Here is a 10,989-nt window from a genome sequence, read left to right as displayed (position 1 = left end):
AGTGACGAGCTCGGGCGCCACGAGCAGCGAGTTAAGTGCTGACAATCTCCTGACATGAGCAACTTTTGGCTCAGGTCTGCTGCAGTCCCGTCACCCGTGGTATTGTGGTAACTTGCATATTGGCCCCAGAAGCTTTATTGTTTATTGTAAAGTACCAAGTTTGGTGCTCTTGGAGGTGCTTCACTTCAGACGCCGAAAGTCTTTAATCCAATTAATTAAAAGTGCTGACAATTTGGGACAAGCAATGTACTTGTAATAAGCGCTGAGTGGCAACTTGTGCGTCAGTTTCATTGACGGTAGGCATAAATGGGTGGGTTTATTGATCTCTCGGGCTCCCATATAAAATGCTTAGCCTAGTTAGTTCTTTGTTATTGTGCATCTGCTCAACTCCTGTACAATCTGTATAAATATGCTGTTCACAATTGTAGTCTTGACCCAAAATTAAAACATTAAAAGCCCAGCTATCATCACCTACCAGTACCAGCTAATTAAAATAATTTGCCATTTGGTCCTGTTCACAATAGGTAGAGGTACTGTCTACAATTTTGCACTTCATGCCGTTCAACTTAATTAATAAGTCTTTTCTGTGCATCTGACTAATAGATTGTAATGTATCATTAACTTGATATCTGATGTTTAGTTTTTAGATTCTACATCAATAATGATTAAAAATCTATTTGAAATAAATTGCCAGTTAGTTTAGTCAAAGAAACCCCTACATTCTGATTCTGCAGACTGCACCTGAGTTTTTGACAACGGTTATTGAAACTACATACTAATCATATTTTCAATGTCCATAAATGACTTCATAAAACATCATTTTTCTAACATTTGTTTAACTTGTAGGTTATTGATAATTCAGCTGCAAATCCTACAATGGGTGTTCCCAAGTTTTACAGATGGATTAGCAAGAGGTATCCTACTATCATTGAAGTTGTCAGACCTGATCAGGTTTGTGGTTTTTGTACTGAAATAAACTATAACAACTTGAATTATTAAAAAAGAAAATGGTCAGTTTATAGTCATTTGCTATAAAATACTAGATGTATTTACTTTAGTACTTGTATATTTTTTTGTAAAAGTTAGTATATATATACCTTAATTTGCTGCATAATTTTTATGGATGGATTTAATATTTAATGTTGATAATTTTATAAATTTACAGACGCGGCAGCTTCTGATTTGGATTACCAGAAGCTGGGGCGACTCTAAATTTTGTTAGGGTCCCAGTGAAAATTTACAGACGCGGCAGCTTCTGATTTGGATTACCAGAAGCTGGAGCGACTCTAAATTTTGTTAGGGTTGGAGCGCCAGCGACGTAATCGTTGAGGCTGTTCCACATGTCGGTGATTCGAAGCGAGAAGAAATATTGTTGCGTGGAGAAGGTACAACGCAGTTTTTTTTATTTTATAGCCGTGGCCCCTGGTGTTGGTTCTTGTTTCAAATTCCAGTAATCATTCGGGGCCCTTGTATAAACCATAAGTATACTTTTATACTTCAATGAGGTCCCCACGCAGACGTCGATAACTGAAGCTTGGAAGCTTCATAACCTTTAATCTTTCTTCATAGGGCTTGCCCTTCAAGCCTGGAATCATCCTTGTTGCACGTCTTTGAACATTCTCTATTAAATTTTGTCCTTTTCAAATCTTGGTGACCATTACTCTCTCGTTGCAACCATGTCTTTTCATACTGTAATCTTGCTGTTCATTGTTCTTCCCGAGGTGAAGTACTGTACACTTGCCGACATTATACCGCAGCTGCCGCGTATAAATCAGCCCAGTTAACTAAACTGTCAAGATCACCTTGCAATTGCGCTTTATTTGACGCATCCTTCAATGTATTATAAACTTTTGTGTCGACGGCCTTCATGGAGCACACGCTGGACACTGCTTCTGGGGCAAGTTCTGGCAGATCGTCTATAAAAGCAACGAACAAAATAGGCCCATGAACGCTTCCTTGTGGCACGCCACTGCGAACTGATGCCCAGTCTGACATGGTTCCGCTAATACTGACACGCTGTCGTCTACCTACTAGAAAATCTCTGAGAGAATGGAGTACGTTTCCCTCAATTCCCAAAGACTTCACTTTACGTAACAGCCGCTCATGCGGAACACTGTCAAATGTTTTGGCAAAATCGAGGTACAAAGCCACTGGCTCCCTTTCGTCCAGGAGGCGAGTCTAATCGTTCAACGTAGATAATAAGTTAGTGGTGCAGGATCTACCGGCAATAAAACCATGTTGACAATCTGATAGGAGATAAGACTAGCCATCAATAAAGCAGTTTTTGCTCCTGATTATAGAGGAAGGTGAGAACAAATAATTTCAACTTTCATTTGTGTTAAGCTTCTAGATTAACTGACCACCATTAAAATTGTTCTTTGTTTCAGACTCCAGGAGAAGGTGAGCACAAAATCATGGACTACATCAGGTATCACCGCAGCCAGCCAGGCTACGATCCTCATACGCGCCACTGCCTCTACGGCATCGATGCTGACCTCATCATGCTGGGCCTCGCCTCACATGAGCCTCACATTGCCCTGCTCAGGGAGGAGGTGTGTATACATCACATGCCTCATCATGCTGGGCCTCGCCTCACATGAGCCTCACATTGCCCTGCTCAGGGAGGAGGTGTGTATACATCACATGCCTCATCATGCTGGGCCTCGCCTCACATGAGCCTCATATTGCCCTGCTCAGGGAGGAGGTGTGTATACAGCACATGTCTCATCATGCTGGGCCTCGCCTCACATGAGCCTCACATTGACCTGCTCAGGAGGTGTGAGACCATCACATGGCACTTCCTATGACTAAATAACGAATATTGGATCTCTTGTTAATTATTTCGGCCTGCAAGGAAATAGTTTAGAGATATTCTTAGTAGATTATCATTTCAATAGAAATTTAATTTTAAAGTTAAATGCAGAATTTTATGTCACAGTCTCCATCCTACAAACTCATCATTTGTAATGTGATTGCCTTCCAATACTTCAATGTATGGAAGGTAGGATCAAATAATATATGTATCAATATATATTGATTATCGATCAATGAATAACAGCTAAAGTAATCAGGTTGTATCAGCGCACATAAGATAAATTCTAACAAAGTATCTTTATGATCGCAATTATTCAAGTTCTATTGATTGCATCAAAGAGACGAGTATTTGTATTTCATGGTGCGTAAACAAGTATTTTTGAATTATGTACAGATGAAGTTACGAGGTCCTTTCCGATTAGCCAAACGCCCAACAGCCACTGAAGAAACCACGTACCTGTGGCTGCATCTGAGCCTCCTGCGAGAGTATATCAACCATGACTTCGAAGACATCAGTGACAAGTTATCATTCAAATATGATTTGGAAAAAATCATCGATGACTGGGTTTTCATGTTGTTCCTGGTGGGAAATGACTTCATCCCTCGCTTGCGCTTGATGCGGATCGACGCATTACCAACGCTCTTTGACGCTTACAAGACCGTCATGCCAGAGCTGGACGGATACCTCAATGAAGCAGGCACCCTCAACCTGCCGAGGTTTCAGAAGTTCATGGCTAAGCTGGCCGAGTTTGATTACTTGAATTTTCGCCTTTTGAAATCAATTAGGCTGTTCCTCACAAGCAAAGGAGATGGTGCATGTACCACAGACACACAGGGCACAGAACAGTCCCAAAATGTCAACAGTAAAGAGGAAAACAATGTCAATGAGGATGATGAAAAGGAAAACAAAGTCAATGAGGATGATGAAAAGAAGAACAATGTCAATGAGGATGATGAAGAGAAGAACAATGTCAATGAGGATGAAGAAAAGAACAACAATGTCAATGAGGATGATGAAGAGGAAAACAATGTCAATGAGGATGGTGAAAAAAACAACAATGTCAATGAGGATGATGAAAAGAAGAACAATGTCAATGAGGATGATGAAGAGGAAAACAATGTCAATGAGGATGATGGAAAGAAGAACAATGTAAATGAGGATGATGAAGAGAAGAACAATGTCAATGAGGATGATGAAAAAAAGAACAATGTCAATGAGGATAATGAAAAGAAGAACAATGTCAATGAGGATGATGAAAAGAAGAACAATGTCAATGAGGATGATGAAAAGAAGAACAATGTCAATGGCGACGATAAAGAAGAAAACAATGTCAAGGACGATAATGAAGAGGAGAACAAATTCAACGATGAAAAGGAAGACAATTCCTATGATGGAGGTGAGCTTGATGGACCTCTGTGCTGGGCAGCTCTTGATGACGATGAGGTCTTCAAACCGACTGATGAGACTCATCAGAAGCTAGATGTTCTCGACGCTGGTCTCATACTTGGCGTAGAAGAAAGCCGCGACCTCGCAGAAGAATTTCGTGAGCAGAAGCGTAAATATTACATCAAAAATATTGGCTACAAAGAGGATGTAACATTGGATGTCATAAGTCGGGAGCAGACCGACAGCTATGTAAGAGGACTGCAATGGATCTTGCATTACTACTATAACGGTATTCAGTCATGGTCTTGGTATTACCCCTTCCATTGCGCACCTTACATTTCCGACATCAAAGATTTCTCTGACTGCTCCATGGAGTTCGACCTAAGCCACGCCATGATGCCGTTTGATCAGCTGATGGCGGTCCTGCCGCCCCAGAGCGCCCAGCTGCTGCCTCAGTGCTACGCTGACCTCATGCTCAGCCCTGACTCGCTTATCATCGACTTCTATCCGCGTGAACATGTTCGTATTTTTTACCTTGGAATGACCATTACCAAAGTTCAACATAACATGCTGTAAATTGTTATACACGTTATATTGAATTTTCAGACTGTATGAATGTATGGTCAAACTGAAAGTGAGAAATCGTGACTAAATTTCCGTTGAATTTCTTTTATGTTCTCAATTTTTGGCTTACATGTATGTAAATAAAAATTTATCACCAAATGCCGAAATTTCCACATACTGTTGATTAGAATATTTTGAAAGTAGGCTCTCATTAGAAGGAAGTACCTTAAGTTCCGTGGAAAATATTCAATAAATCCTTTTTAGGACTGGGAAGCTGAGCCACGCATTCCGCTCATTGACGAGGAACGTCTGCTGGAGGCCATGTCTAAAGTGAGCCATCGTCTCACTGAAGACGAGCGACGACGCTCTGTTCATGGTCCCATGCAGGTCTACAGCTTCACGCCAGATGACCTCGGTGCATATGAGGTTAGTTCACTCTATTTTATCCTGAAATAATTTTAACCTGATAATATTTTATCCTTTTTCCCTGGTCCCATGCACATCTACAGCTCCACGTTAGACGACCTCTGTGGATGTGATTACACGGATGTGTTTTGGTGGGCAAGAAGAAACGACGCTTCTTTTTTGGTAGTTTTTACTTGCTATCGTTACTGACAATGGTGACGTAAGTGGCTTGGTGACTTTGTGACGTAAGCTGAAAATAATATTTAATATTAGTTAATAGATCGAGAAAGACATACATGAAATTTACACTGGCAGGTGCTGGACTCTCATTGTTTAGCCTTAATTAATAAACGTTGTAGATGAGCGGTATTAATTGACTACTCGATACCAAGATTACAACTGGCATGCCAGGAATTGTTTATGTCAGGATGGTCGCCTGGTCGCAGTATTTCATTTATTACTTACACAAGGTTGTTTTGGCAGGCAAGAAGAAGAGACGCAGTTTTGACGATAGCTACGTTTGCCACTATAAGAGAGTTAGGCCAGATATACCTATTATTAACGTTTCCTTGCGTAGTATGCTTGCATTTGCCAACGCTGGGTTGGGCTTTGATTACGATTAGGGCCAACGGCTGCGGTTGGGCTTGAACTACGATTACGATACCTGAAATCGTGAGATAAGAGATTAAGTCTAGAGGACAATATCTTAAAAATACCTAAAATGTGGTAATGTGAGCCGCTGCTTCAGGCCAAATAGACTGTTTTCGAACTGTTATATTTTCATCCCCAGCATATAAATGCATCATATTCGATGCCGAAATTATGTCGATAATTAATTTAGATAGTATAAATTTTTTCACGAAAGACAAATTGTCGCTAGCTCGTATATAAGTACTTCTATTATCAGTCTGCTTATATCGCAAATTCACAAGGAATTTAAAAGCAAAGAAAACGCCAAGCAAATTCATCATATCGATATTGAAAACGTTTTGGAGTCAAGCTCCATCATCAGTTCTACAATCTAAAAATTAATAAAATCATTTTATAAGTCAAAATTGTACGACAGAAATAAAAACCTGAATAAGTCCTAATATTATATCGAAAAACAGGACTCGATCGGAACAACTTTGTCCTAGGGGTCACGAAAAGAATAAAAGTTAAGAAAAAACAATAAAACATAAAAGCTTAACGATTGACTATTTTAAGATATGAACTAAACGCATTATTGAGACGCGGTTTGAAGATATGTAAAGACTTCTCATTAATGCGTGTCTCAATAATGCGTTTAGTTCATATCCTCTGAAAAAGTATTTTGTTAGGGAATTTCTACAAAATCGAGGGTGATTCAAATATGACTTTAATACTGATCAATAGAGAATAAATAGTACTACCTTTTGTCTAAAAAATTTAGGTAATTCGCATCACTCACATAATGAACATCGATTTGCAACATTTTACTCTATCATAACTGATTTCATACGAAATTTACATCTATTTTGTAACTGTAGGAAAATTTTAAATAAATAGCTGAATGAGCATGAAAAAATTTGGATTGATATTCCATTTACGAGCGGAGTTATAATGACTATACGTAGTGATAGATTCTCATAGGGCTCCAGTCATGCCTGCCTGTGGGCTCGCGGTTCTCAATCGCAACCTTAAGGGTATCACAGGGTGGGCGTGCGTGATCTGCTACACCCGGGAGCGCAGCCGTAGGCCACACATTTTACTCTTAAATAAGCCCTGGAACCAACGCTTAGCTTTACCATGCATTAACTTTATTCTGCCTCAGAGCTAGAAGCCGCAGACTACGCTTGAACTCCGTAATCCAGACATGCGACACACTGCCGAAAGATAATAGCGCCGTAGGTCTTCAGCCAATGCTTAAGCATGCTGGCTCATAAGCAGGCAGTTCCCCATCCGGCTGTACCTACTCCGGCCTAACCTATTCACGCTGTCCCGGCTCACATTCTTCTTGCAGCCAATGACTGGCTCTACCCGCACACTTGTACCGCCTTTCTAAATTCTTGCAGCCAATGGGGTTAGGTTAGGTCCGCTCAGGTTTGTTTCGGGGGGAGAAAGGTTGCAGCTCGTATAGGTTAGCGGCTGGGCGGCTAACGCGGGAACCGCTTTGGAGCTCGCTGCATTCATTGAATGATAATGTCGTTGATCTTTGCGATATTTCCACGCACCTATTGAATGCAGGACAGAGGGAGTGAAGATTTTAGGAAATAATAGATGAGAATAGGAAAACTTTGTGCGTTGAATCTGACGAGTGACGAACGACGTCACATATGAGGTCAGTTCAGTTGTCAGTGATCGTGCCATGGTAGTAATAATCTAATTATATATCATCCGGCGTCCTGAATATTTGATACTCTTTTATGTGAATATAGATGGATAGCACAGACTGTTAATACTGAAGTAACTTTATGAGTGAACTGTGATGTGTTAGTAATATTCTACATATTTAAATTATTAATTTTATAGAGTCCCGAGCATTTCCCACCGGTTTGCATGAACCATGCCAAGTGCGACTTGATTCACGGAGAGGCGTGGTGCATCCCTAGGGAGGATATCCTGAGGGGCTTGTGTCCTGGAGCGCAGACTGAGCTTTACTTCCCAGGCTTCCCTACGCTCAAGTATATGGAGCACACGGTGAGTTTTAGATTTGTCGTTATTTTCTTTGACTTAACAATGCTTGAAAGCATTACCTATTTTCCTTGACATATAACGAGCTTGACATCATTATCATCATCATCTGGCATATCACTAGGTTGAAGTCGTTATTTTTTCTGGCATATCACTAGGTTGAAGTCGTTATTTTTTCTGGCATATCATTAGATTGAATATTTTTCAGGCATTTCACTAGGTTGAAGTTGTTATTTTCTTTGTTATATCACTAGCTTGAAGTTTCTATTTTCCTTGACATAACGCTGGCTTGAAATTATAATTTGCTATAACATAATACCAAGTATGAGAATGTCTCGATTGTAAAATTTCTTGAGTTTCTTGTCTGACAATACGAGCACACCTCATATATAGGTATGAAATCTCCCAACTATATATATATAACTACTACTGATTTTTCCAAATATTATTTTTTTTTCTCCTGTCAGCATCGTGTTGGGCTTGTGTACGCGCGAGCGTTCCAGGAGTCCGTCATTATTGAACTGAGGGATCCCTTCTTCTGCCACTACCGTCCGTATCAGTGTAAGTCCGCTGACTGCGCAAGTTCCATCCTTTGTGTTAATTGACAGCAAAATAACTTGACAATATTAAGTTTCTTATCAAGTCGACTGGATGTTGTGTTTTAAAAATTCATATTTTGTTAACAAAGGTTGGTTTCTTATCACTTAACTGGATGTTATTGTGTTTATTATGAATATTTGGCTGATAATGGTTGGCGCCTTAATAACCCGACTGCATGTTTCGTGTTGTGAAAATTATTATTATGTTAAAAATATTTGGGTATTTTAGCAAGTTGACTGAATGTTCCTGCGTCTATTGATATTAATATTTATAGTTATCAATGTTTGGCGCCTGATTAATTCGACTGCATGTTTTTGTCTATTAAATTTAATGATTTGTTGACCTAATATGGATTCTGATGAACTATACTGGAAACTAACCAACTAATACTAACTAACTCCACTAATAACAATGGAACTCGTAAGGTGAATAGTTGTATTGATGTTATTTTGTACACTTAAGGGTTCAAAAAGATTGCTCAGGAACTTCTGAACAAAATCGTCTACGTTGACTGGCCACATCTCAAAGAGGCTCTGGTGCGTTCGACCATCTTAATGATAAAATGTTGTGTCCCTGAATTGAAAAATTTCATTAAGGATATTTTGTGGACGATGACTGAACGATTTTGCAAATTATATTTTGTGGACGTTAACTGAAGCATTTTACAAATGATATTGTGTGTATTCCAGCTGTATATGTTCGGATTTCTATTCTAACTTTGTTGTCCTTTATATGTCTTATGGCTCAGCTTATCTTTTTTTTCTCAAATTGATTTACTAAATATGATCATAAATTTATTAGATGAACTGATTTATGTGCTTCAAAGTTGCGCCACAAATGAAATATTTCCTTCTCGTTACTCATAGTTCAATTTAGAAACTAATTTTGTTTTAATCAGGTTCATATCCCTAACAATAATTGTCTGTACATTAACCACCAGGTGGTTGGCTTGAGCTGCGGCAGGTTCGCCAGTCCCGGTGCGTCATCCATGATCGAAGTGTTCAGCAACTACGAGCTGGACGGAACACTACCAGAACAACAAGAATTTCTTACAACTGTTAAAAGCCTTCGCTCTGATCTTCTCTTCAAATGGGGCATCGATGCCGGCCGCTCCAGCATCCTGGTGCACTGCAAGCCCATCGCTGGCAGACGGTGAGATGGGCAAGGTTCCGTTAATGGACCGAATTTGATGGATCTAATCTAGACCAAAAGTTCCACGATCTCCACTAGATCAGTCCCCTACTAGGCATTTAACGTTGAAATAAGGTTGAATAAACGTTTCAATTTATTCAATTTTTAATCAACGTCGTTTCTACATCATTTGCCTAGAGGCATGGGTATCCACTTTCAGTGGATCTAATGAATTGCATCTATCAAAGTAAGGGTTGAATAATTCCATGGAAATAGAGTAATAATTTATTTGTGGGCAAGGAAAATGTGAGGAAAGGGTTTTCGTGTTTAATTAAACATTTTTTAACATTTTAAACCTGTGATCGGATGGGTTACATATGGTCGAGATGTCATATTGAATTGGTGGATTAAATTGATAAGTTGGTGGATCGCTCCATTCAATGATTACTACCGCTTACCCAAAACTTTGGAAGACTTGGCGCTTTGAAAAAAATTTCAAAATTTATCCGTCAACTGTCTAGATAAAGGCGTTTTTGTTCGAGTACCTATCTGAAAATTATTTTAGCTTATAACCATGCCTTACGGAAAGCAGTTACCTGCCTTCAGTTGCTGACGGTCATTACCTGCCATCAGTTACTGATGGTCATTACCTGTCATTAGTTACTGACGCTTATTACCTGCCATCAGTTACTGACGGTCATTACTTGCTATTACTGACATTCATTACCTGCCATCAGTTACTGACGGTCATTACCTGCCATCAGTTACTGACGGTAATTACCTGCCATCAGTTACGTGCTGACCTCGTGCGGCGAGTGGTCCCTGAGCTACGAGTGGTCGCCGGCCACGCAGACATACCTCGCGCAGACTCTGGTACGGGACATCGCAGTCTGCGACCCAACACTCCCCAAGACCTGCAGTCTTGATCAGCTCTTCCCTGCTGGCACCAAAGTCTTCATGCTCGGACAACCCCACCACGGTTGTTGCGCCACGGTGCGTGTGTGTGTGTTGTTGTTGTGTTTGTGTTTGGGCTACTCCACCACGGTTGATGCACCGCCATTTTAATTGCGTTTTGCTCATTTTAAAATGAGGCTCAGCAAAACTTGAAAACTGAACACGTTTTGCTCACATTCAATTTTTATTTGTAACACTAAGTTCAAAATGTTCGTGAAGCAACGGTAAAGCGCGCCAGTATTGGAGATGATTTGCTAGAATAATTCATGAATNTACGCCTGTCTCTTATACACATCTAGATGTGTATAAGAGACAGGGACTAGACCTCTTGTTCTTCAAACAGATGCAGGAGGTGAGCCGACCTGTCGTGCCAGTAATTAATGATGAGTTTGTTTTCTTCTGTAAAGAAAAAAGAAAAGTTTTCAATCATCAAGAATTGTAATAAAACTTGGGTTTAATAACGTTTTCCGTTTATGTTGGGA

At 39.9% G+C, this 10,989-nt stretch overlaps 1 protein-coding gene across 1 annotated transcript; it reads left to right on the top strand.

The window, feature by feature from the left end:
* Positions 1-876: 876 nt before the first annotated feature.
* LOC108672857 (5'-3' exoribonuclease 1-like) lies at positions 877-10,618 on the top strand. The gene is made up of 9 exons (XM_047880399.1): positions 877-951; positions 2,388-2,552; positions 3,209-4,720; positions 5,030-5,191; positions 7,661-7,828; positions 8,290-8,383; positions 8,885-8,958; positions 9,363-9,574; positions 10,345-10,618. Exons 1-9 carry the CDS (start codon positions 877-879, stop codon positions 10,616-10,618), a joined length of 2,736 nt encoding a protein of 911 aa, XP_047736355.1.
* Positions 10,619-10,989: the final 371 nt, after the last annotated feature.

This window comes from Hyalella azteca, unplaced genomic scaffold (assembly GCF_000764305.2).
Source record: "Hyalella azteca isolate HAZT.00-mixed unplaced genomic scaffold, Hazt_2.0.2 contig5370, whole genome shotgun sequence".
Taxonomy (NCBI): Eukaryota; Metazoa; Arthropoda; class Malacostraca; order Amphipoda; family Hyalellidae; genus Hyalella; species Hyalella azteca.
The sequence above is the reverse complement of the archived record's forward strand: the minus strand, read 5'-3'. Positions and strand labels throughout refer to the sequence as shown.

What these genes read in the sequence shown, in the direction of transcription:
- LOC108672857 (XM_047880399.1), top strand. Translation starts at nt 877, where the DNA reads ATGGGTGTTCCCAAGTTTTACAGATGGATTAGCAAGAGGTATCCTACT. An exon ending in ACTTCTATCCGCGTGAACAT is followed by an intron (nt 4,721 to 5,029) that starts GTTCGTATTTTT and finishes AATCCTTTTTAG; the next exon opens with GACTGGGAAGCTGAGCCACG. An exon ending in ATGACCTCGGTGCATATGAG is followed by an intron (nt 5,192 to 7,660) that starts GTTAGTTCACTC and finishes TTAATTTTATAG; the next exon opens with AGTCCCGAGCATTTCCCACC.